The following is a 25,098-nucleotide window of genomic DNA, read 5'->3' as shown; positions in this document are numbered from 1 at the left end:
AACAACTGGCCAAGCGCAAGACGGACTGACGTGTACGTATGACACAGGCGGTGCACATGGAACACTGCTCCAAACTATCTCGTCATTTATAGCAAGCGCAATTACGCACGTCCCTTGGGGCCAGAGTCTGGCGTCAGCATCGCGTTTGCAAGAAGCGATCTGGTTGCTGTGACCGATGGTGGTTTTGATGATGCATGGCATGTGTAGGGGCCTGCCATGGATGTTGTGACGAATCCCAGGCGGTTTGCGTGCATTGGGTGTAGGGCGGTACACGTGGTGTCGTCACGTGGAGGCCGGGGGGGGGGGCGATGTTGGTTCAACGCGGCAGGGCTCGAGTCAAAACCATTCTTGGCCTCGCCATCTGCATCGACTTTTGTTTGTTTCCTGTTTCCCGTTGAACGGCACGGACCCCGCAGCAGACACGGGCAGACTGGCAACATCCAAGTAACCAAGCATGCGCTGGCGGGCAGAGGACACAACAAAGCCAGGAAAGCGGCCAGAGGGCCAGTTCAAAACTAGACGAGGCGGAGGGTTCTAGCCGGAATTGCTTGTGTGTTGATGAGAGCTTCAGTGGGCCGTGGTCCATGGGGATCCGTAATGGACCGAGATACGAGAGAGCAGGCGGACTGTTTGGCCCCAAGCAGCAGGTACAAGGCACTGAAGCGACCGTTTGAAGGTCCGTTCTGTGCGGTCGGTGCACAGCATTGACCCGCCCGGAGGTTGTTAGAATTGCGGGCACGGGAGGGAAATAAGCCAGCCAGTGGCAGAGCCAGGATGGGTTTCGCCAACACAAGATTGGCGGGATGCTTGGGAGCAGGAGGCTGGTCGCGGTGGGACTGCGGATGGGGCGTATGCTGTAATACTTGCTTAAGTACATATCCCTATACATACACACTAGATGCTGCACCCCACAAGCAGACGCGACTGCGACAGTTGGGAGCGGCGCACAGAGAGAGAGAGAGAGCAAGAGAGAGGGGCAGCCAGCGTCCAGAGCGCCTGTGGGGATTTGGGATGGTGGCTGGAGCTGGAGCTGGAGCTGGATCGAATCGAATAGTCATAACAATATTAGCAGTCAGTAGACTCCAGACGGGCGGTCTATGAGAGCCCATGTATTAAGTCAATCCATCTCTCCACCCATCCACCCACCAACCTACCCACTCATCCATCCACGATCCAAGTATCCAGTCCAGTCCAGTCCAGTACACATGCACACAGGTATGTGCGCTTAAATTCAATAGCGCCGTCCGCTCGCTGTAGGTCCATGGATGCGGCGAGCCATACCATGTCATCATAGCTGCTACTCTCCTCGCACCCAGTGAGCAACAAGCAGCGACAACGCCTTGGATGTCTCCCATCCGGCCATGTACACAGATGTATATGTCTGAAGCTGAAGGATCCCTTGTACGACGAGTAGAGACGCGCCCTGCTCCCCCCACCCATGCAGCCATGGCGGGTGTGGTAGGCTGAGGTCGAGGACAGGTCGCTTCTTGCAGCAGTGATTGGCCGCGACCCCAGCGTCTCTCCGTGTTCTCGACTGTGTGGTAGCACTGCGGATGGCGGATTGGGTTGCACCCTGTCCTGCTGCTAGCTGCCATTCTGAAACTCAAACACCTCCTGGTGGGAGCCACCATTGCCCGCCTGCTTGCCTGCCTGCCTGCCTATACTTGCCCATCCCATGTCCGTCCTCTTCTCCTCTTTTTTTTTTTCTTCTTCCTCTCCGGTGCGCGCACTAGACGCATGCCCACTTCCCACCACCTCTCCCCACAAACACAACTACGGTTTTGCTGCAGTAGTCGGCAGTAGCTCTGTCGGGCCATTGCTAGCCGACCATACATACTCTACCACTTTATCACTACGTACGCGCACGCCCTCCCGCACACCGTCATCACTGCAGCCGTGCGCACTGGTCGGCCGCACTCAGGCTTATTCCTACCACGCCTTTGCACCTAATAATATTCCTCTGCGCTTTCCCAGCTTGCCACTGTCTAGACTGTCTATTTAGTCGTAATCCACATGGCCCGCAAACTCTCCTTCACTCTGTCTCCTGTCGTGCGTGCTCCACTAAACACCAAAACACTAAAAACCTCGATTCACTTGCTCACACCTCCTTCTCTAGAACACCGCCTCCAAGCAGGACCTTGCCGGCAAGATGACGCAAGAAACCAACCCCTTACACGCCTCGTCCCACAAAAGACACTCCTCCAAAGACACCATATGTGACAGCTCGCCCTGGATCAACCGCCGCGTCCTCGACAGCCAGACCGACCAAGAGCTGCGCGCAGCATGTCGCCTCATCCTCAAAAACTTCAAGCCCTCCGACCATGGCATGGAGAACACCGACCCAAAGCTCGATTTCGCCGGCCTAGGCTTCAGGCCTCGCAAAGATAGCAAGCCACAGTCCGCCGATGTCAATGCGCGTGTGCCTGCTGCTGCCCCTCCAGAACCCGCCTCAACTTCGTTCCTGCCACGATCGCGCAGCACAAAAGTCCGCACCAGGGCAAAAGCAGACATGGAGATAAGAGCAAGGCAGAACAGTGATCTGCCTGCACGAGCAAACAGCAGCCGCAAGCGTGCTGAGCGAGATGCTGAAAAGGATGAAAGACTACGCAACTTTGGCAAAGCTTCCATGGATGTACCCAGGCCCGCCATATCTTGCATCTCCAACGAAGACATTACTCTTCCAGTCACCATTACATCCACCCTAGCAACCTCCAAGAATTCTGCCCCTCATGACTTTGACGACCCCGTTGCTGCTGCAGATGCCCAAGCATCCGAGTGGATGCGCCTAGAAATGGACAAGAAGCGCCAACAAGACACGGCAGATCGCCAGCGCCGACCCTCGACATCGGTCCGCCCTCCAAGCCGCGCCGCGAGTATCAAGGAAAGCGTCATCGAATACGTTTTCCCCGGATCTCGAAGTCGCGCCCTCAGCCGCGCACAATCCAAGGAATCCCTCCATTCGCCAGCTGACAGTAATGACACTGGCCTTTCTCGCAATGGCTCAAATGCGACTTGGCGAAGTTGGGGCCTGCGCCGTATGAAAAGTACGAGAAGTGAAAATAGGTCAGGGTCTTCCCATGGCCAGGGAGACGACGGTGCACAACCTAGAAAGTCAGAGTCGAATACCGTCAACCTCAACAGAGAGCTTCCACCATTACCCAGTCTGGACAGCTGGAAAGAACCTGAAAAGCCCAAGCAAGAAGTGGCATCTCCCAAATCACCCACAGCCGAGACACACATTGCAAATCTTATGCGTCCACAGGAACAGCATCCAGAACGCTCGCCTGCCGCACGGAAACAGCACAGGAGGAGTGGGTCAGATACCTTGGCCATGCAATACACCGCTGCCTTCCCCGCTCGCAAATCCTCTCGCCGGCAGGGCACGCAGCCAATTTCCCAAACACCAACAAGTGCCGTCCCAGCCAGCGCCGTATCAGTGAGCCCCAAACCGACTGAAAAACTCGCAACAAACGCGTCCTCATCAACTACCAACGTCGACCAGCAGCACACCAAAACCGCTTCGAGCTCCCAAACCCGCCCCCGCAGCGGCGAAAGCAATACCACGGCCCACGCCTCCAACTTCTCCCATCGCATGAGCATCGACTCTCCCGCCGTTCTTAAAACCCTCTCCAACGAACCCAAGGCCCCCGCCAAAGAAGAGCAGAAATCAAAGCTCAAGAAGATCTTCAGCGGCTGGATCCATAAAAAAGATAAAAAGGACGATTGGATGCATAAAATGGAAAAGGAGGGCATCAAGGAAGGTGTCTTGGTTCAGGATAGTAATGATGCTCTTGCTGCTCCTGTCGTTCGGTATTAATTTTTTTTTCACTTTTTTTCTCTTAACTATTACACGCACTTGCTACTACCACTACTACTATTACCATAACTTTTACTCACTCTCACATTCCACCTTTTTTTTTCTCTTCTTCTTCTGGGTTACTCTCGTTCGTCTGTATCAAAAAAACTTAATTTGTTATACCCTTTTTTTGGTTCGTCTTATTTTTTCCTTACTCTCGTTGGAGATTCAAGGAATTTGTGTGTACTTGGGTTTGCACGTTGAAGACAAAAGCTGCATTACACTACATATATATATACATATTATGACCAATAATGCATGTATGCTTTGCAATCATGATGGGAATTTCTTTCCATTCGTCTTTTGTCGGATTTTAAGCAAAGTGTGGTTGTGTACTCTTTCCTTCTCCCCCTCTGTTCTTCTTCTTCTTCTTTCTACATCAACATGTGCATCACTAGAGATACTGGCATTCAAAAGAAAGCATCTTTATTTGTAGAAAAAAAGTTTCAAGTCATCTTGTTCCAAAATTGTACGTCATACCGGACTATCTTTCACCACAATGGTCAACAGTTTCAGTTTTTTTAGGGTACTTTCTCCATGTCACATTATACAAGCTAGATATATGGAACCATCATCAGAATGCCTTGATACACAATACTACCACTACCATACCATGCATCCCCATCTAATACACGCTATCTATGTATGCCATTCATTCTGCTAACCCTTTGCATAACCCATGAACTGTAGCCGTAAACCATAGCCCATAGCCCATAACACATGCGTCGTCCATGACGTTCAATCATGCACCTATACGCTATGCAGCAGCACTCTCAACAACGTGCCCAGACTTCAGGCCCCAAACAGGGCCGCCCCCATCATCTGCCTTAGCCTACCAACCACCCTCCGCACCATGCCCTGCACCCGGCGCGCGATCCAGATATTGACATGCACAATCAAAAGCCCCACGATCAAAGGCATCAGGAAGAACAAGAGTGTGTAGGCCGGTCCCATCACCGCAAAAGCTGCCATATAGTCAATGAACCGGTCCTCGTACTCGACCAGATCGTCCGGGTCGAAAATGGCTAGCGGCTGCCGATCGTCTACCATTGCGCAGACGCCTGCTTCCTTCCTCGAGCTACATTGCATTAGTCATGTAATTTCTCAAAGTGTGACAAAGAGGGCGGTCGTGAACAGAGGAATCACCACCTGTCCACTCCTGACCCTCCTGACAAGACAGTGTTAAAAAAGTTGCCATCGCCCCCGCCTCCATAACTGCCACCGGGGTATCCACCACCCCCTCCGTATCCGCCCATGGCGCCCATGCGGTTTTTACCTTGGTTCTTTCCATGCTCGACAATAGAACTCTTACGGCCAAATTCCTTGGCCGCTGATACCGAGTTGGTAATAGATGCCAGCAAGTTGACCAGCTGGACATCAGAAGCCTCTTGCTGAGATTCGAGGGTAAAAGCAGCAGCGTCTGGAGGGGCAAGAATGTTGATTCGAGCGAGCATAGCGGAAATGCTGCGAAGAATTGGATGATTCAGAGGCAATGAATGTTGCTCGTCTAGTGTAGGATTGATTGGGAGCGACGCATCAGACAGATATGATGGTGGAAGGGAGTTGAGGTAAGCGCGGAGCAGAGCTATACGTCGACCAAGCATACGAATAGCGTTCATCTTTGCTGTAAGGGTAGACAAAACTAAAGATCGGTCAGTACTTCTACATCATATCCACAGTCTTGGGGATGGACTTGCTCTCTTCGTCATCTGCACTCAAAATCTGCGACTCCTCAATTGGAGCATCTTCCGCCATCTTCTCCTTCTCTTTCTGTTTGCCTCGCGTGATTCGTTTTCCAGCATCTTCGTCATTCGCTGAAGCCTCGGCATTCGACACTGGGACGTCAACTGAGCCCTCGACCGCCGTTGCGTTTCCTCCACCACGGGCGACAAAGTCAACAGATATCATCTCGGCCTCGCCAGTCTCAATAGAGTATACTAGCTCCCGGAATTTGGTTGACTTTGGCTGTACTGCGCCATCGACATCCATGACCTTATCGTTCGGTTCGCTCGACGTGCTGACAGAGACGGATTCGTAGACTGTAAGTGGCAATTTTCCGGCAGCAGTTTCCTCAGAGAAGGCATTTTCAGGGTGGAAGAGAACAAGTAATGGCGATTCGGTGTAGACTTCAGATATCCGTGAATGTATGGGAAGAAGGTGAGGCTCGGGGCCAGAGGCGGGACCGAGGGTAAACCATCCGACAATGTCGAGCTGGGGCTCTTTGTGTACGTCCTTGACTGCCATCTCCGTAAGCGTCTGTTTGGGTATACCTATCAGAAGCATGGGGGCACGGCTTACAATCCTCGATCCGCTTGCTGAACCAATCGTCATCGAGCGTTGTTTCGCCGTCCTCGTTTGACCGGAGTTTTGCTTGGAAAGCGACCTCCATGGTGATATTCTGTCCATCTTGTGCCCCCAATATGGCACCGACTACCGGCCCTGTCTGCTGTCGTAGTGTGTGCCGTGTTACACAATCGGTTATTGTGAGGAGGACTAGTGGGTGAAGCTGAACTGTGGGACTGGCGTCAGAGGCGCGGGTGGTTGAAACAAGCGGGTTTCCCGATGATTCCACCATTTTTGCTGTGTACACAGGGTCACTTGTCTGATGCACACACTGGGGGGTCTGGAGGGGCAATTAGAAGTTAAAGGTGGAGGTGCAAGGCAATGGCGGCGGTATCGTCAATGGTGGGGAGCTTGCTAGGCTGCAGCTGCTACAGTTCGTGGGGCTACGCCAAGCCGCTAGTCTGGAGCTCTAGCGGGCAACTAGACTACTACTACGTGACGCGATTCTGTTAACTACAACTAAACTCTTCACAGTTTCACAATTCTATCCATTACTCCTAAATCGATTATCATTTATCATATTCTCCAGCTCAGTACAGACCGGAAGCTTTCCTTCGTCAAACTTTACCCTAGTTGATATCCCAAAATACTCTACTCCGGATGCGTACTAAAAAAGAAGCGAGTGGTATCTCAGTCTTGAACAGAATCCCAAAAATTATCCTGTGAACGCCCGGCTACAACACGTAGCACTCCCATTACACCTCCAAGTAGTCTCTAGTATCCATAATGGTTCTTGAAGAAAGAATGTACACAATTACAGGTCGGCCGTATTTACATCTCAACAAGGACTTTGACGACCAAGTTGCCGTCCTTGTCCATGGTCTTTCCGGCGAGCTCGAAAGCCTCTTTGGTTGAAGCAAGACCATGATATCTTATCGCAAATATTAGCCGTTTTTCTGCGCTTATGCTACAGGATTACTCACCTGTGCGTAATCATGTTGTCGAGGCTTGGGAGGACACCTGCGGACAGGATCTTGATACCTGTTGGGTAGGTGTTTGCGTATCGGAAAATCCCGATGATGTCAACTTCTTTCAGATGTGATGCTGATATGGGAAGAGTTTGAATTGGTGTGCCCATGCCGACCATGATCAGCTTGCCGCCGGGTCTGGTTGCCTGTGGGGTGGTTAGCATTGGTTCCACAGCAACTCCAAGGATTCACTCACATAAAGTCCGGCTTGCATGCACACCTCCTTACCGGTGCAGTCAAAAGTCACATCGGCGCCTTCGAAGTCAATCTCGTTCAGCGACGCAATCTGCATAATGTCTGCAGCAAGCTCCTTTGCAGCAGAAAACTGCCCCGCGCCTTCGGTTGATTGTGCTTGTGCAGTCACAATGTAACCCTTATTCGCGAAGCCGTTCGCTAGAGCATAATTTATGCGTCCATAATCGATATCGGCAATGACAACCGTTGTGGCACCAGACACCTTGGCCATGGCAGCAGTCAGAAGACCAACGGTACCTGCGCCGAAGACGATTGCAGTGTCACCCTGCTCAATCTGAGCTCTCCTGGTTGCATGGATCGCAACCGAAAGAGGCTCCAAAAGCGCAGCCGACTCCATGGACACGTGTGAAGGGAGTCTGATTAGAGTTGTCAGCTAAGGCTCGGACTTCGGGTCGATCATGCACAACATACTTGTGGCACCATTTTGCAGGATGGTTGATGCGTTCCTGAAGGGTCCCCTGAAAGTGAGGCACAGATTTGGCACTACTTCGGAACCTCATCTTAGGGCATAGGTTATAGCGGCCCCTCTGGCACGACCTACAGTTATCACACGGCACACCAACCTCGAGTGCAACGCGGTCGCCAATCTGGTAGCCAGTGACATTATTGCCGATGGCCACAACAACTCCAGCAGACTCATGGCCTAGCGATAAAGGCTCACAAGCCTGCAGATCGCCGTTCCGGAACTTGCTGTAGTATGAGCAATCACTGCCGCACAGCCCGGTGGCTTTGATAGCGATCTGGAGTTCATTGGCGGCAGGATCTGAGATTGTTCGAGTTTCCTATTTGAACCTGTCAGCCTGCCGTCTCGGATGTTCGTTGTATATGTATGACACCCCCACGGGCAGTGGGTAGGCGTGGGGTGGGATAACGAAAGCGGAAGGCATACCAACCGCAAATCCCTTGGCCCATGCAAGACCGAAGCTACGACGGTCGAAGACTTTGTGTAGTGCCTTGCTGGGATTGGGCAGATATCTGCTAGAGCTGAGGGCGCCATTACGTGAAAAATATAAAAGTAGTGGGAGATGTGGCAATGGTACGGGAAAAGGAGAAGGAGAAATGGCTAGCAGGAGCCCACCCCACGGGAGCGTGGAGGCTGATATACTTGTTGAGAAGACGCGTTTCGATCAATAGTAAATGGGCGCGCGCTGGGCTTGCCTCAGATTCGTGCATCGGCGAGATAATGGCATCGCATGAGAGGAGACTTGAAGGTTCCACGTCATTTGCTAGGCGGCTCAATCTGGCGGGACAAGCAAGGTCAAGGGTGGACAACCAAAAACTACTTGGTACGGTAGCCTTTGCCTAGTCATTTCTTCATACCGTTACTCTGGTAGTATATGTGAGGCTAGATCGTCTTGTGGGTACGCCACGGAGAGCATGTGCAATTCGACCGAAGAGCTAGCGGCAATTGGTCTTGGCCCGTCTGAACTCGTTCTGCCGAATCAACAGCTACCAACGGCCGAGCATGCATACACAGGATGCGATATATGAGCAGTAGTCATATTGTGGTGTCTATTTTGGACTGGCCTTTTTGCGATGCCCGTCTATCAGAGACGAAGCTGGCGTTGTGAAACGGCGATAAGGCACTCTGCGCAGCTGTGGAGCTTGCCTTCAAAGGTTCCGTTGGGATTACTTTGAGTGGATCAGTCTGTTCTTGTGGCCCTGTCGCTGCATGGATCCCTGGATGATATGCAGGAAACATCAGCCTGATATGCGGGCTGTCCTGTGTCGAGGGTGCCAGTCGTCAAGCCATATCTCCACAATAAGGCTTCCGAGAACCCCAGCGCAACGTCAGTGCTGGACTCCCAGGGCCTATCTGCCGACGGAAGAATGCGAACGTTGACTGGCTAGAATACTTGGCTGAGTTTCCAGAAGACCTTTGGAAGCCCCCTGGAGCAATCAAACCTCCTGTGATATAGTAGTGTCCTAGTACTTAATAGTGCGAACGACTCACGCTCGACCACGCGCCTCCTTGCTAAGAGTTTCGGTGAGGTAAGATGCTTATCCTATAACGTGCTAATTGGGGAATGCCAGGGCAACAGTGTGTGGTCAAAACCCGTTGGCTGGATGTCGGCTCGTAGTAGGTTGGGCGTGCGCAACGGTGCACCTACCATGGAGCAGCTACTAGTTCAACGAAAGGAATGAACTCGCGACCGGCCTGTCGGAACAAGAAGACATACATAAGGCTTCTTATCGGGGCGACTCCAGAGTCAACTGCACAAACGACTGGCCAAAGGCATATCAACCAGCTACCAGCTGCAGCTGCGACCGAGGAGCGGCCACCAACGGCCAAGGGGATTTGACATGTGCCACTGACTTCTGCATGAACATGACGAGAAGGCACCGATAACGCAATGCAATGCTTTGCCGGATCTGCCAATCTGACCGAGACATGAGGTTGAGCATGGTCCACCCGCAATCGAGAGGAATAACGGTGATCGTGGCCGCATGGTAGGAACCACTAGACAGGGGTGAGCCACGAGCGAGATGAGAGGTCGTTGGGGCAAGCCGTAGGTACCACGGAATGAGGATATATCTCTCCGACCGTTTGACACGGACTCCCCTATGGGACGGCAAAAGCACAAGTCTGAGAGCCGTTCCTTGCACATGGTCGAACCTAGTACGACAGAGCACTATGGTGGCTCCAGCCGTCCTGGCCGCTCGAGATATACCAACCACATACGTACCCAAGACACAATACGAGCTCGCCACGAGCTCGCCATGAGATGCTATTGTATAATATGCATGCTGATAAGACGTGATCACATACGAGTCGCACCTACTAACTACTACCTCGACTTGCTTCGTGACACTACTCAAGATCCTGCCGATAGCCCGTACGAACCCTGAGATCATGCATCACCAAGCAGCCAAATCCTCGATCTCGCTGCATGGACCTTCGAAAGCAGAAGGCGGTGAGCCTGGTCAAGCATTGCGCACCCATCCGCAATTCGATTTTTAATACTACCCACTCACACGCGCTTTATCGCAACTTGCGTCAAGCATCTATATCTCAGGCACCGGCATTTGCGTCGCAGCGGTGAGCGGGTAGATCTTGGTCTTTTGCCGCCAGAAACCCGGGACGGCGAGTCAATCTTGATCCTGGGGTTGTAGCCGCCGCTGGAGGCGGTCTGCCTGCTTGACGTAACGGGACTGCATCCTCCTATCGCACCCAGGGTACGTATACCACCCAATCCTAAAGAAGCTACAGATATTGCGGATGTACGGCTCCGCATCAGTCCATTGGCAACACCCTCATCATGCCGAGTACAATTCACAACCACCAGATAGCCACAAGGTACAACGCAGTGACACCACTGGCTATACTCTGCAGCACGAGTCCCAATCCTCTGGGTGGCGCACGGACGGGGACCTGCATCCCGAATATCTTGTACCAGGAAAGTAACGTGTTCCAAGGTATCTTTCCCACTCGCAAAACAAATATGGTGATTATTCGCTTGGAAGAATACAGGGCAACGCTAACGGATGAGCGTTCGAATCAAGACGGGACAAGAACAAAGGATTGGGAGGATTCAGAACACCCGGTTGCACGTCAGTGACGGGCCAAGTGCCTAGTACTACTACTACTTTTGCCGTTCTGTGAGAGGTTAGAACCTCCGGAGATACCGAGGAAGTCACCACCATCACAGCACGCTTCACAACGCCTCATTTTCGAGGGTAACAAAACCGAAGGATGCCAATGCGTTGCAAGCGAATATCGGAGATTGCACAAGACATGGTAAAGTTTTGTCTGATACAAGCGAAAAAAGCCATTGTCTTAATTGCCACGTTAGGGATCTTGCATTTGACAGATAGGTAAGAAATGCCGACCATCGACGACTACATGTGATTAGCTAACAAGACGAGATGGTGACGCAGGCCAATCTGCAACACGGCCTTGAGTGCGGCCTTAGTAGGGATCGACTCGACATCCAAACCCTCATTTACTCGTCAGCAGCGAGCCGTCAGCAAAAACACCAAATTCACATTGCCGAAAACTCTAATTAAACAACCCTCGTGTGCTGCGACATACTAGCGTAGCGGCACCCCGATGTCGCTTATGATAAGGGATGAAATGGAAGCACATGTCGGACCAAACAACGGATAGAGCCGCAAAGCTGCAATTGCAATTGCAATCATCTTTGCTCCCTATGCATGTACTCGGTATTACTGTATGTACCTAGAGGTCGACCTTGCCACCTCAACCCTACAGTCACTGTACCACCAGTCATGCGACACGGAAATGATATAGAAGCAATTCCGTTTAGGCGAAATTTCATGGGGCTCCACTACTCCTTGCATGCACACCGCACACTCGTCACCCGGGCGAACCGTTAGGGGGTCCAGAAAAAAACATGCTCAGACCACACAGACGTACCCACAATAGCTTCGTGTCTACAACTTGTTTCAAAGTAGGCGGAATTGCGGTTATTGTATCCCCGTGGGATTCTACATATTGTGCTATGCTAGCGCATCCTTTCTAGATCCGTCTCAATCCCCCCGTTTTTACAATTGACTGTTTGGCTGCTTGTCTACTAGGCCTTGCGCTACAAACCATTGGCGGATAATTTGATTCACCTCGTCTGGCTTCTGTATCATGGCCCAGTGCCCAGTCGCCACCTCGCCTCTGGTGAGCTGTGGGATGAAGTTCTCCATGCCTTTTGACAACTCTGGCGTGAGGACCATATCCAGCATTCCTTGGATGAAGAGAACAGGTTGGGTAATAGTCTTTTTGTCAAGCAGCTCTTGCTCTTCTTCCCAGTTTAGGCGGCGTGTGCGGTACCAGTTGACTATATTGAGCAATCGGGTTAGCTAGAGGATTTTGCTATGTGAGTGTTGGTTAGGAGCATAACGTACGGGTAGGATGAATGCCGTGGTTAGAGTATTGCTTGACGTAGTAGTCTAGGACCTGATTCGCTGTCAGTACACCATCGCTTGAGGAAAAACGGTATCCACGCCTTTCTCTCTGAAACAAGACAATGACGACAGTTGGTGATCATGACCCGTAGCGTGGGTCATGATCGTGTCGAGCAAACAAAAAAGGAGCCGATCTTCTGGATGTCGTGCCGGCAATCCTGCACCGAATACCCAGACGGGTAACAATGGCTGCCGGGCACGTCTCGCTCGTGACCCATTATCACTGCCTCAAAAGAGCAGCAATCTTTGCCTTTCACCCGGTTTCCCCGGCTTTTAACCTAGGAATAAGAAAAAAGGGGGTCGCCTCTCGACACGCGTCCTAGCATAAAGAGATCAACAACGTACCTTTCCCTTCAGGAGCACACCCTCTCCGACCTTTTCTAGGTTCTCGGATAGCACACCCTTGTTAGGATTGAAGACAACTTCACCGTTTGGTCCCTTGGCGCCATACATGCCCTTTAGGAACTGTCTGATAGTCTCCTCATCCTTGATCACCTTCTCCACCTCGCCAGACGCAAGATGCATCTGATATGCGAACTGGGGTACAGGCCCCTTGACAATGTCTTCAATGGGGAAGTATCTTTCAGACGGCGCAGTATACGGTGTGCAGATTGAAAAGACGTGAGTAATTAGCTCAGGGTACCTAGATGTGTCTTGTTAGAAAACAATGATTTGATCACGGTTGGAAAGTGGGTTATTGAGATTTACCATTGAGCAGCACGCCAAACGACGGCACCCCCCCTATTCCCGGTATCAGCATATCGATTCCTCGTCTCGAGCAGAATCGTCGATGAGACGCTGTACTACTCACCAATCATGACCTCCCAGCACAATTTGCGGCGCCTCGACTTCCTTGGCCAGCGCAGCAATGTCGTCTGACGCCCTCTTCATACCATATAGATTGAGCGGGTTGGGAGGGACTTGTGGAGCAGCCTGTGCGCAGCACGATCAGCATTTCGCCTTTTACGACGAGTATATCCTGGGGAAGAAAGAGAAAGAGAAGCATGGAAAACTTACCGTTCCTCCATATCCCATCATATTCGGTGCTACGACGCGGAATCCCAAATCCAGCAGAAGTGGGATCTGGTATCGCCATCCTATGGCGAGATCGGGCCATCCATGGATCTAGGGTTTGGTGCGTTAATCGAGTTATTTGCAGTATACAGCGTGTCCATCTCTCTGCAATAACTATCCCAAAGCCACGTTGTCCTTCTTTTTTCTTCTTCTTTTCCTTTCTTCAGACAACCCACGGTTACTCCGACTATGCAGGAAAGAAAAACATACCAGAAAAACAGTCTTCTTCCACCCCCCAGACTTGGGCACACCATACAAATACTCGTACGTCTGTCCATTCAGCGTCGCCGTCTTAACCTCGATGCGCGAGTCAGACTCTGGGTTGATAGGTTCGATGCTTGACATGGTTTTTCGTTTTTTCACTTGGCTATAAAAAAAAAGCTATAGTCACACTAGAAAAAATCTTCGTCTGTCTCAATACAAAGATGAAGATGGAGATGTAGTACAAGGTAAATGTTTTAATTGTTAGGGAAAAGTAAGAGAAAGAGCAGTAGTTGATATGCTTTCCTCTCGGAGCTACTCGAAGTAGAAGTTCGTACGGTAGCTTGCTTTCGTACGAGGTATGATGCAAAAAAAAGCGGATATGCCGAGGCAAAGTACGTACCTAGGACAGAGTGGGGTTCGCGTCACATTTGGTACGATGGCCGTCACTGTCGGGCCTATTTGTGTGAATGTCTTTTTTTGGGCTTGGGCATGTCATGCTACGTGTCGATACTCATTTTGCAATGTTGACATTTTACCTATATATATAGCAAGTAGAAAATATACTAGGTGTTTAAGGAAATATAGTAAAGAGGAATTGCGGTGGCGTGAGTCGGGTTGCTATATTATATGTATTTTCTCTAATTGTAGGTTGCGTCCTTGAATGTGTATGAAGCCAGAATATAGGCTCGCGAGCTACAGCTTAATGCAATACAGTTGGACCCAGGCATACGAAAGTTTGTACCTCAATTGCCTATCGCTCTTTTCCCGGAACACGCCCACACTTGGTTTGGTAGTCAGCAAGCAGTGTTCATTCTTTCAATTCAGCATATTGGGCAACGTGTAGTTCAAGTACTGGCTTGTCGTGCATAATGACTTATCACCATGCTGCATCAGATTAGGCTGTATGATGTAGTATGACGTCACAACAGCTAATGCAGTAACAAGAATCCCCAATTAGGACATTGTTGCTTTCCTGGGTTCTGCTCGAAAGTATCATCGCACCATTGCTCCAGGTCTTTACATTGAGTTACGAATCGGATAGGACCTAGAGGCCGAAGCAAGCTCTAGTAAGGAAGATGATCGGCGGGTGGAAAGACGGGTATCCGAAGGGATCGAAGGTATTGTGTCCAAACGTATATCCACGAAAGCAAGATGTGGTTAGTGGACAGTGGATGTTAAACGGAAGAAGCTCCCAGCGGCACTCAGTAGATGACGGTGTCCTCGGCAGCCTCCTCTACGACATCTTCTCCATTCTCATCTTCATCATCCTTGGCAGGCTCCTCGGGGACGATGTCACGATTTGCATCCCTGCTATCCTGCGTATCCCCAGTGGCGTGTTCATCCCTTGCTTCCGTGGTGGTGTTGGGATTATCAGAATGTCGGTGGTCTACTTCCATGTCCTCAGGCGGAGCAGTGCTATCATTAGTGGCACCATTGGCGGTGGATGTTGCGTGAGGTGCATCTGCATCATGGCTCTTACTAGTCTGGGAATCTGTTGCATGGCGGTTCATTTCGTCGGCAGCGTCCCGCTTCCGCTGATTATCCGCGTGCTGGCGAGCCTCGTATTCAGCCACCTCATGTCTGATGATGTCTTTGGCTTCGGCTATTTGGTCTTGTATGCGGTCGTCTTCGCCGGGGCTGGTTTCCCAGGGCTTATAGTACTGGACCGGGAATTAGCTTTCGGGAATGGGCAACTGGGTCATGCGATAACGTACAAGACGTGGTTCTGTCTTGGTCTGAAGGAAGTGGGCCATGCTGAGGAGGTTGTCATGACGGATGCGCATCTGGGAATAGTAAGCCCTGGTTGAACAGAGTGTCATGTGTTGCCGCGACTTACTGATTCCCTCTCGAAGCGCTTCTGTTCTATCCATCGCTGCTCTTTCCGCCTTGCTGCGCGCTCAGCTCTCCTCTGTTCGCTCTCGTGGTCTTCTTGCTTGCGTTGGGCCAACTGTCTCTGCTCGATTTCAAAGCGGCGTTTCTGTGCGGTGGTGGCAGTGTTCTGTGAGAGCGCTCCCAGGACGGCGCCGAACAGCCTGCGCTCTCGTCCCCTCTCGCGGCGCACTGGGGCAGGCTTGGTATCTCTGGAGCCGGAATCACGTCTATCGTTGTCGCCGGATACATCGTCGGCTTCGATTCGTGGTCGCTTTGCCGGGTCGTCTGAAAATGACTCCTGGCGTCTTTTCTGGCTGTACACGGGCGAGGCTGGCACTGAGAGTTCGTCGGGAACGACTACGGCGGACGCAATAGAAGCGTCCATTGTTACATGGAACCCAACTAGGCAGACTTTCTATTGTTGTAATGTGCTATATGCCCCGCAACGAAGCCAGCATGTCACGCGTCGTAGAAAAGAAAGGGTGAGTGAGACGAGGCATATCTAACGCGACACGAGCTTCGGCGCAGAGCAGGCGTTCATCTCCATGGGCGGTGCTTGGCTTACGCTAGCAGCGGACCCCCGAAGCTCGACTTTCACTTCTACAACTTTCTCTCTCGCGCCTTCCATTACAGCATACGCCACTTAATAAAAAGAGACATAACACAACGATCCTACGAATCTACGAATCCCTCGCAACAGCTCCATCTCAACACGCAAACACTATACTGAGAACCAACCCACCATGTCTCGCCATCACCCGTAAGTCCACTCACACCCTCTCACTCTCCCTCTCCTCTCTTCCCATATAAACTAACAAATCTCCTCACTCAGCGATCTCGTAATGTGCCGCAAGCAATCCGGCATATCCATCGGCCGCCTCTGCGACAAATGCGACGGCAAGTGCCCCGTCTGCGACTCGTACGTGCGCCCCACGACACTCGCCCGCATCTGCGACGAATGCTCCTTTGGCAACTACCAGAACAAATGCGTCGTCTGCGGTGGCGAGGGCATTTCCGACGCTTTCTACTGCTTTGAGTGTACACGTCTTGAGAAGGATAGAGATGGATGCCCCAAGATTATTAATCTGGGAAGTAGTAGGACGGATTTGTTTTACCAGAAGAAGAATTTTAGAAATCATTGACGGGGAGTTGGGGATATCAGTGTGTGTGAGTGGAATGTAATAGTGCCGGGTGCGTTATGCGCTGGTAGGGGAAGGGCAAAGGAAGAGCATGGAGAAGCGGACATTACCATTGGATACAGAGGCGTTTTAGGAGTCCAAGATACCTCGAGATTTTTCTTAACGGTACCTATGCCATTTTTCTTCTTGATCGAAAGACTTGGTACTGACAAGTTCACAAGATCTTTCTTTGGTTCATTTAAAGTTACGGAGACACCAGTGCAACGACATAGCTTGAATATCTCTGGGAAAAGCGGACAATGTAAAGATGAATAATCCTATTCAAGTGGCCCCTTCATCTATCTAGCAGAGCTTGGGTATCATGTTCGCAGCTCCAACGCGTGCCCCCCAAAAAATGACCAGAAAACGCCAAATCCAGACGCCGCTAGATGTAGACAAGCTTTTCAGCTGATAGCAATAACTGAAATACGGTTTTTCTCCCAGATACATCAAACGTGTGCCAACTCTACCGGCCAAAGTCATCTTCATCTCAATGTCCATTCACACCTGAATTGCTAAACTTGCGCTTCTTGGCCTCGCGCTCGCCCGCATCTTGCGACGGCCGGTACTGATCGAGCTTGCCCTGCATACGATACGTCTCACGTTTGATATTCTCCGCATTGGCCAATAGGTCCATCTCCGTGACGGGCGCTTCAATACTCTCCAACACACTATTGACCGTGCTGATGTGATTAGCATCTTTCTTGTCATCGCGCCAGCGGGGCGTGCCGTCTGCTTCTTGCTTGTATTTCCACTGCCCATTATCTGTGCGATAGCACTCAATTATGCGGCCGTCTAGACGCTGGTTGAGGGATTTGAGCGTTTCCCACTCGGCTGGGGCGAGGGAAAGCTGGGCAAATACTTGGTACTTGTTTTGATTGTGCTGGACAAGGAGTTCGATGGGGCGCGGCATTGCGTCGTAGTCGGGAATCAGGCCTTCTTCGCCGTCTTCAGGGTCAATGAAGGGGAACTCGCCGAGGCGGAGCTTGAAGTCGATTGTGTTCTCGTGCGGTGGCTTCCATTTGAGAATGTGTCGATCTGTGCCAAACTGATATGGTGTGGATACACAGGTGAAGATTAGGCCATCGTTGCCGTGCCGGAGGTTTGGCAGTATGTTGCTGAACATGTCCTCAAGTTTATACGCTGCATAGGTCTTCTTGCCCTTGAGCGCAAATGGTTTGAGGTCATCTGGTCGGATGTTCTTGCCAAAAGTCCTCGTCAGGTACATTTCGTACGGTTTGATGACCCAATCGTGCAACCGTCCTAACCGCTTGTCTAGTGTTCTCCCCGTGACATTCTGCTCGTTGACTGCCAAACAATCAAAGACGTAGAAATTCAACCGCGGCGCAGACTCGTTTGGATACTGGTCATGTACTAGTTCGCCGTCCAGGATCGTGCCGTACAGAAAGGGCTCGGGTTCGTTTGGATGCATGTAATGCGGTATTCGAAAGGGTGGTCGCACATCGTAGTAATTGTTCTTGCGGTCAATCAGAAAGGTCAAAGGCTCAAAGGCACCCGTTGGCCCCTCCTGCCAGTGGAGGAAGAGAAGACAGCGCAAGCCGTCCGTCTTCTCACACATGAAGTATTCGTTCCGCTGAAGCTCGGCAATATGTTCGCGTGCAAATGATACGGGCTGGGCGCCTGGAAAGCGTACATTGTCGCGTTCGAGAAGGTCCGCGACAGCTTGTTTGAGTGGTTGCGCTTCATGGTTGGGTATGAGGAAGCCTGGTAGCTGTGGCGGGGGCGCATGTGACGGTCCCGTGGCCGGCATCTTGAAGAATGTAGTATGCTTTCGTGATAATACGCGGGTTTGGGTATTGCGTGTGCGTTATTAAGAAGGTGAGAGTAAAGTTATGGAGAATAAGCTAGACTGTGTTCGCGACTACTCCAACCATGAAACTACGCGCCAAGGTTTACCTAGTTACATAGGCCCAGTTATGTAAGCCGGAATAGTCAGCCACGTTGCGCTGTCAAGGCCTTGTCCATAGAAAAAAGTACTGATATTTCGAAGAGTCAAAGAATCACTAACTGATATCGTTTGTATTCACAATTTCCTGATCACGGGTTGACACATGGTTATTGAGGTCTCTGAACTGCGACTCAGGCACAGAACTTGGTATGGTCACTGTAGAGTTTATATTTATGGTGGTAGTAAGTGGAACCTGCATAAGTCGTCTAAATTGGTAATTTTTGCAATGTTGTTGTAATCATGTGCAATATCTGTATCATATTCACAATTCGCTAAGGGAAACCCTTGGTATAAATTGCGATGTCTTTTGCCCTCGTTTCGCATTACACTTGCTGTCTTCAATACATTTTTCATATAACCGAAACCGAAATGCACTGAAACAACGCCTATGAAAAAATGGAGACAAGAAACGCCCCCGAATTTTCCCCATTAGCCATGTGACTATTCGCTTGTCTGTCAAGTTTTAGTCCGTTCTCATGCACTCATTTGGTCTTGTCCTACTTCCCGTTCCCTCAAGGATGGTACCCGGGCGCAACCCAATAGAGTCCTTGTAAATGGTTGAGTAAAACGAAGGCAATGCGCAGTCTTGCTGTCGTGTCACTTGGTAGAGTGCTCGTGATAACGATGATACATTTACTCCGATTAGACATCTGCCGAATCGTGTGCCAACACATTGCGCAATGATTGAGCTGGAGTGAAGAGGTACTATGTCTGTTCATTGACAGCCGCGGTTCGAAATCGTTTGCCGAATAATGGCACAGACACATGGTCGGCCTAGCCAGATATTTGTTCATATAGATTTCAGACTTCCAGGGTGTCCTCTTCACAGCAGATCTGCAAGAAACAGCAACCTCAAAACTCGTAGAGGTCAACTGGTTTATGATGCAGTATACTCTGGGGGAGGTACTGTGTCTGCGATAGGTGGCGCCATGTGCCTTGACCCAAACTCATGTATTGATAGCGTAGTTGCCAGCGGCTGAGCATCCCAGCTCACATTGAGGTAGTGAGGTGGTTCCATAGGATCTACCTCTTGATACACTGGCCTAGGCTCTAGGTCGTATACTGGAAAGCCATCCTCAAGTTCAGATAGATTTGCCGCCAGTGGCACTGTGGTTAGGTAAACGGGTTGGGTACACACAATACTAGACCACTCTCGATCGGCACATTTGCCAGTGATTTCGATTTGTAACTCGTACTCCAAGTTCAGGCCATAGGTTGTGAAACTTGGTGTAAACTCGTGGCCTGTAAGCTTGACGTCTGCTATATCTAGTAAGGAAAGCCCATCGTATAGCAGCCGTCCATTTCCCTTTTCGTACTTCTTGTCGCAGAGCATGATGTGGCCCCTTTCTGCATGCATGTGTTGTTTCTTTGGAGGACGGGCTGATGGATCACTTGGCGTGAATATGTTGAAGATAAAGTTCAACTGAACTTTGAGGCGGTGTATAAACAGATCAGGCGGGCTCGCAAGCGATTCGGAACGCTGGAGGTGCTGAACACTGATGACAACGGGAACTTGGGAGCCAACAACTAGGACACGAGCAGGAGTCGCGGATATACTGAATTTGACATAGGGAATCTCGTCCAAGCTCTGGAAGCCAAAGAGCAACTCTTTGTCAGCCAGCTTCTCCTTGATCTTTTTAAGCTTTCCCGCCCTCTCTTCGTAGTCTTGGAACAGTTTGCGCGTGCGGATGAACTTTTGGTGGCTACAGTGTTTGGGGAGCGTTGTGCCAAAGTTCGTGTCTGGTTGGAGGAGTGTGGGATGGAGGTCGGGTGGTGGTGGCGTGTACTTGAGTTCTTGGCGTACCCTCACAGGCAGACTATCCGGATCGCTACTCTCCATGGTCACCTCAAGTTGATATACAATCTGCACATCTGGAGATGTTCCAGCACAACTCGGAGGTAGTGGAAATCCTGGAGAATGCTGAAAGCGTGGATGATTGAACGAGTCCTCCGGATAGAGCCAATCTCTATCTGTAGGCGGTAGGAGGCTCACATGTTGCGCAAAGGTGAAGGAGAAGGGCAGTTCTGCCTTTCCGGGATTTGATGAGCTTGTGGGCAGGAGATCGAGGTTTGAGCTATTGCCTGTAGAAACGAACAAATCCTGCGATTCTCGACAAAGTTCAATGTAGGTCGGCTTGCCAGAAGAATGCGGGGTGATGGAGAAGCCTCTTAGAATAATGTTGATGCGCGGAGATCGTGCTTGGGAGATGAGAAGAAGCCCTCTCACGTGATCTCCAGCCGTGTAAGCCGGCGGCGAATTGAACAGATGGATGTAGACGGGGTTGTCTCTGCGGTTGGCTCGTCTGCCAGCGAACGGCCCCTCAGGCCCCATAGTATCGAGTGGGTGTTTTGCACCGCTGAGGCGATTCAATGAAACAGTGGGAAAGACGCGTTATAAAGCAGTAGGTGACAGACGGAGGATGCATTGACAAACGGGGGATGCAATGACACCTTAACCCCCGGTCTCTTCCCCGGTCTCGGCGCCTGCATACCAAGCATCAGGGGTGTTCACGCATGAGCGCCAAAATGCCATGGTCGAGGCACTGCACGTGAATGCCATGATTGGTACGTAGATAACTACCGAACCGAGTGTGTAACCGGGTACAGGTGACAGCGCAGCCATGGCAGATGTGATGATTGGAGAAAACAACCCTCTTCACTGATGGAACGATGCTGCTTGATGGGATCATGTCGGGGGCGAGCATCTGTGTGAGGCGCATGGGAGAGAGATGCTTGCTATTGGGTCGTTCTGCCGGTCAGGGTGGTGCCGTCATCGATGGAGGGCGCGCGACTCGCGACTTCGCCAATTCCATCCAGGCAAAGACTGACTGCCTTTGCACAGCACACATCCGCACATACACACATTGCCCACAATGGCCTCCAGCTACATGTGCTCAGCCTGCTCACGCGCTATAAGCAGGTCCTCTACGCCCCTTTTGCAGGTACACAACCATGTTCCGCCATGCTGGCAGCAATTGACTTTTGTAGCCATCGAACAAATTAACCCTCCGCCAAGCGCATCGAACTTTCTCCGCAGCCACGCCAACCTTCTACCATGTGTCACACACCCGGTCGGCAGACGTAAGACCAGAAGCAATCAAGAAGCCGCACCCGAGCGTGGCATCAGGCGTGACTGGACTGGCACAGAAGTTGCGCGAAAAGGCCCCGCTGATGACTGAGACCTACGTCGCATACGGCGCAACAAGAGACCTGATCAAGGAATGCACCAAGCCGGGCGAGTACAAAATACCGCAGGCTCTGCTGAAAGGGGGTGAGATCCCCGTCGACGACAATGGCGTGCACCTGGGAGAGGGCGAGGGTTGGTGGTATGACAGTAAGTCTAGATTGTGGCACAGGCACGCATACACTTGGCTCACTCCTACACAGCCCTCGGACTGAAGCCAACCTTCTCCAACTGGGCGCAAATCACCTTTATTCACATGTACATGCTGCAAGTCCGTTTCCGCATGTTCCCCCAAACACATGCTCCTGTGTGGATCCAGCATCTCACCAACCATGCTTTTTACGCCGCCGAAGACCGTCTCGTGGTATGGCACAAGTTCAATGCCAACTCGCTGCGCCAAAAGTATCTCAAGGACATGTTCTCCCAGTGGCGCGCAGTGCTCCTGTCATATGATGAGGGTCTGGTCAAGGGCGACGCCATGCTTGCAGCTGCCATTTGGAGAAATCTACTCGGCGCCAGAGAGGACGCCGACTTTGAGAAGCTAGCCCAGATTGTAGGATACATGAGGAAAGAACTGAAGAGGTTGGACAATGCCACCGATGATGATGTGGCGAATGGGCAGTGGAAATTCCGCGGCAGTCCTGGAGACGAAGCTGGTCTCGTAAAGTCACCAAGTAGGTTGATGGCGACCGAGACGGCCAAAGTTTGATGAATTAATGGGAAGGAGACGACACCAAGTGTACTATACCTGTATCTACTACACGAGACACATGAAACCCCAAGGATTCATCTTCAATTACAGGATTACGACACAGAAGAGTGTTTGAAACACTACTACTCATAATATCTTCTCCCATCATGTAAAAATTAGTCGCAGGATATGTTGATTAGGAAACAAAGGGTACATATAACAGTCAACATTGGTGTGCTCCGTTCACAACTTGAGCATGCTCATTCAGCAGCCATACCCAATCCGGCCATGTACTGAACCTTTAGAGCACGTGTTCAAGGTGCGGAAGGCACCACTCGTCGCTCCTTATTCACCTGCACAAAAGAAAATACATGCAGCCCGTCATTGCTGTCCAATCACAACGACTACCAGTCCGCAATTTGGAAGAGATGGAGTGTATGGGTCGGATCTAGTTGACCTAATAGCCAATGCGAACAGAAAGCAACTGGTCCATACACTAGGCACTTTGCCATTTTGCCGTATTCCGAGACTTCGAGCTCCAAGACATACTATTTGCTTATGGAGTTGACGTCATCTTTGCAGCGCGACTGCTCTATTCACCCTGACAAACCACTTATCCTACAACATATGACCTTGTACATCCGCCAAACTCATCCTCCTAAAAACCATTGTACCTCGAAATTTGTGCCAGGAATAAAAGTCCACGTGGTTGGTATGTTGTTTCTCCGCGGCTGGCGACAAATTGGAAGACTCAAGATCCGGTGACTGACTTATTAAATTTTTCTTCAAACATATCGTACCTCAATGTCCCATTATTACAGATTTTCCAAAGCCATCGCTTTTTGTTGGCCCCGGCGCCAAAATTCAGAAGGAACTGGGATCGTTCCCTGACCTCGATTCACAACGCTTCAGCCAGGAACAATATCAATACGATCCGCGGGCTCCTCCGATACTGCAAGTTCGAAAGGAGCGGCGTGTCTGGGGGGTGGTACAAGATATCGCAACCGGTCTTGCAGCATCTCTGGTACGCTGATTCTCGAGCACACGATATGCCCTTGTCCATCAACTGCGGTAATCTCAAGAGCGGCATTCTGTTCCGAGATGGAGATTGATATCCTTGACGCGTCGGCACTACTAGCCCGCAGCTTAACAACCCATGAAAGCAGACCAGTAGTCGAGCTTGTCAGCCCACCCATGGGCGCTGCACGAAGAGTCAACAACTTCATGTTGACTTCATTGTGGCCCTTCTCCACAACCACTACGAAACGGCCATTGCAGGATACTGCGCCAGCAAGAACGCTTGATCCCACCACGCTGTCGGGTAGCGGTTTTATCAGTTGCCGGAGGGTTTGTGGGTTGGTTTCAAAAGTATCAATCGGCACGATGAAGGTTCGGGGGAGACTTGATCCTGGCTTGTGATCCACTGTGCAAAGAATGTAAGACCTTCCCGTTGGTGAAATAATCAGAGTGGCTGTCGATATCTCGTCGCGAAAAGCCTAGAAAAAGTCAGCCCTGGATGGAATGCTTGTAAAGATGTCTTACGCGTTCGCTGCTGCTCGCATTGCAGTCAACGTGCCAAATCGGGTCCAGACGCATAGTCGACTTGAAACTCAACTGTTTACTGATATTCCAACAGTATAAGTGGTTTCCTGTCGATAAAGCAAAAGCCATGAGGCCGTATACGGCATCACTCCGAAGAGGCGAAAAGCCGACGACCTTGATAGCCCCGTTGTTCTGCGGGCATGTCAATGTTGTGCAGTGGCTCTCGACATTCCAGCCTTGCGTGTAGATATACCTGAAGACCTTGACCCCGCTTGTCCCTTCCCCGCCCACCGCGATACTCGCAGTAGCTCCCCCTTCAACAGACGGAGCGCCCTTTTGCGAAATAGACACTGATCTTGGAGTCCAACATTCGTTTTGATCAATGCGCTGTTCCTTCACCAAAATGGGTACGCCGCCGCCATGTCGGCGGTACTCATCATAAACCAATAGGCGCCTATGGGTGATTACAGCAAGCAAATCCTCCGACAAAGCGATATCTCGTATTCTCTCGTCTTTATGCGACATGGGAATGCTCAACTCGGCTGCAAGTGGAATCTCTCGACTCTGGTTCCCATTCTGCACGTTGTATAGCCGTACTTGCTTGGACGAACACACGGCGACCCAGCCTGATGGCGAGACTGATGTCGCAACATCATACGGTTTGGATAGAAACCTCTGGCCAGGTCTGTGCAAGCGGGTTTCGGCATGCGAAGCAAACGAGGCTGGAAACAAAGGGAAATTCTCCACGGCTAAGGAAAAACGGCGCGTTGAGGGGTGCGAAGAACTGCTTGAAATTGACATCATCGACGAGCGCAAAACAAGGATGCCATGAGAACGAAAGAGGAGTTGTAGAGGGTATGGCCCACGGAGCACGGTGGGCCTTGGTTGTGAAGCAGCGGAACCGCGAACGCCTGGAAACGGACGGTCAGCCCGTGTTCTGGGGTCAGATACGGCGGCAGTTGTTATCAGTTGTGATGACTAGATCCAACTGGCATCGCGCATGCGCCTCAGCCTACGAACTCAACGTATGAACCATCGGTTACGT

At 51.0% G+C, this 25,098-nt stretch overlaps 11 protein-coding genes across 11 annotated transcripts; 3 read left to right on the top strand and 8 right to left on the bottom strand.

The window, feature by feature from the left end:
* Positions 1-83: 83 nt before the first annotated feature.
* Positions 84-1,139, bottom strand: COCSADRAFT_327892 (uncharacterized protein). Its single transcript, XM_007702359.1, has one exon. It carries the CDS (start codon positions 887-889, stop codon positions 317-319), a length of 573 nt encoding a protein of 190 aa, XP_007700549.1. The 5' UTR covers positions 890-1,139; the 3' UTR covers positions 84-316.
* An 885-nt stretch (positions 1,140-2,024) lies between these two features.
* On the top strand, positions 2,025-3,941 carry COCSADRAFT_143415 (uncharacterized protein). The gene is made up of 2 exons (XM_007702358.1): positions 2,025-2,049; positions 2,117-3,941. The coding sequence occupies exon 2, from the start codon at positions 2,150-2,152 to the stop codon at positions 3,815-3,817; it is 1,668 nt and encodes a 555-aa protein (XP_007700548.1). The 5' UTR covers positions 2,025-2,049; positions 2,117-2,149; the 3' UTR covers positions 3,818-3,941.
* Positions 3,942-4,998: 1,057 nt separating this feature from the next.
* COCSADRAFT_171700 (uncharacterized protein) lies at positions 4,999-6,431 on the bottom strand (the record flags this gene model as incomplete). Its single annotated transcript, XM_007702357.1, has 3 exons — positions 4,999-5,498; positions 5,554-6,093; positions 6,155-6,431. 3 exons carry the CDS (start codon positions 6,429-6,431, stop codon positions 4,999-5,001), a joined length of 1,317 nt encoding a protein of 438 aa, XP_007700547.1.
* A 207-nt stretch (positions 6,432-6,638) lies between these two features.
* COCSADRAFT_200000 (uncharacterized protein) lies at positions 6,639-8,828 on the bottom strand. The gene is made up of 5 exons (XM_007702356.1): positions 8,312-8,828; positions 7,834-8,204; positions 7,364-7,778; positions 7,123-7,313; positions 6,639-7,070 (listed from the first exon to the last, which is right to left on the bottom strand). The coding sequence occupies exons 1-5, from the start codon at positions 8,417-8,419 to the stop codon at positions 6,971-6,973; spliced, it is 1,185 nt and encodes a 394-aa protein (XP_007700546.1). The 5' UTR covers positions 8,420-8,828; the 3' UTR covers positions 6,639-6,970.
* A 2,964-nt stretch (positions 8,829-11,792) lies between these two features.
* COCSADRAFT_37209 (uncharacterized protein) lies at positions 11,793-13,958 on the bottom strand. Its single transcript, XM_007702174.1, has 7 exons — positions 13,624-13,958; positions 13,357-13,464; positions 13,151-13,272; positions 13,048-13,080; positions 12,685-12,982; positions 12,280-12,331; positions 11,793-12,212 (listed from the first exon to the last, which is right to left on the bottom strand). Exons 1-7 carry the CDS (start codon positions 13,756-13,758, stop codon positions 11,929-11,931), a joined length of 1,032 nt encoding a protein of 343 aa, XP_007700364.1. The 5' UTR covers positions 13,759-13,958; the 3' UTR covers positions 11,793-11,928.
* An 861-nt stretch (positions 13,959-14,819) lies between these two features.
* COCSADRAFT_26784 (uncharacterized protein) lies at positions 14,820-15,874 on the bottom strand (the record flags this gene model as incomplete). The annotated part of the gene is made up of 3 exons (XM_007702142.1): positions 14,820-15,278; positions 15,333-15,401; positions 15,455-15,874. 3 exons carry the CDS (start codon positions 15,872-15,874, stop codon positions 14,820-14,822), a joined length of 948 nt encoding a protein of 315 aa, XP_007700332.1.
* A 358-nt stretch (positions 15,875-16,232) lies between these two features.
* COCSADRAFT_26783 (uncharacterized protein) lies at positions 16,233-16,631 on the top strand (the record flags this gene model as incomplete). The annotated part of the gene is made up of 2 exons (XM_007702141.1): positions 16,233-16,249; positions 16,322-16,631. The coding sequence occupies 2 exons, from the start codon at positions 16,233-16,235 to the stop codon at positions 16,629-16,631; spliced, it is 327 nt and encodes a 108-aa protein (XP_007700331.1).
* A 167-nt stretch (positions 16,632-16,798) lies between these two features.
* On the bottom strand, positions 16,799-18,506 carry COCSADRAFT_327773 (uncharacterized protein). The gene has a single exon (XM_007702355.1). It carries the CDS (start codon positions 18,436-18,438, stop codon positions 17,158-17,160), a length of 1,281 nt encoding a protein of 426 aa, XP_007700545.1. The 5' UTR covers positions 18,439-18,506; the 3' UTR covers positions 16,799-17,157.
* Positions 18,507-19,194: 688 nt separating this feature from the next.
* Positions 19,195-21,133, bottom strand: COCSADRAFT_327726 (uncharacterized protein). Its single transcript, XM_007702354.1, has one exon. It carries the CDS (start codon positions 20,966-20,968, stop codon positions 19,514-19,516), a length of 1,455 nt encoding a protein of 484 aa, XP_007700544.1. The 5' UTR covers positions 20,969-21,133; the 3' UTR covers positions 19,195-19,513.
* Positions 21,134-21,509: 376 nt separating this feature from the next.
* Positions 21,510-22,529, top strand: COCSADRAFT_160832 (uncharacterized protein; the record flags this gene model as incomplete). The annotated part of the gene is made up of 3 exons (XM_007702353.1): positions 21,510-21,578; positions 21,625-21,970; positions 22,024-22,529. The coding sequence occupies 3 exons, from the start codon at positions 21,510-21,512 to the stop codon at positions 22,527-22,529; spliced, it is 921 nt and encodes a 306-aa protein (XP_007700543.1).
* Positions 22,530-23,419: 890 nt separating this feature from the next.
* Positions 23,420-24,854, bottom strand: COCSADRAFT_91497 (uncharacterized protein; the record flags this gene model as incomplete). Its single annotated transcript, XM_007702352.1, has 2 exons — positions 23,420-24,007; positions 24,054-24,854. 2 exons carry the CDS (start codon positions 24,852-24,854, stop codon positions 23,420-23,422), a joined length of 1,389 nt encoding a protein of 462 aa, XP_007700542.1.
* Positions 24,855-25,098: the final 244 nt, after the last annotated feature.

This window comes from Bipolaris sorokiniana, assembly GCF_000338995.1.
Source record: "Bipolaris sorokiniana ND90Pr unplaced genomic scaffold COCSAscaffold_8, whole genome shotgun sequence".
NCBI classification, from domain to species: domain Eukaryota; kingdom Fungi; phylum Ascomycota; class Dothideomycetes; order Pleosporales; family Pleosporaceae; genus Bipolaris; species Bipolaris sorokiniana.
The sequence above is the reverse complement of the archived record's forward strand: the minus strand, read 5'-3'. Positions and strand labels throughout refer to the sequence as shown.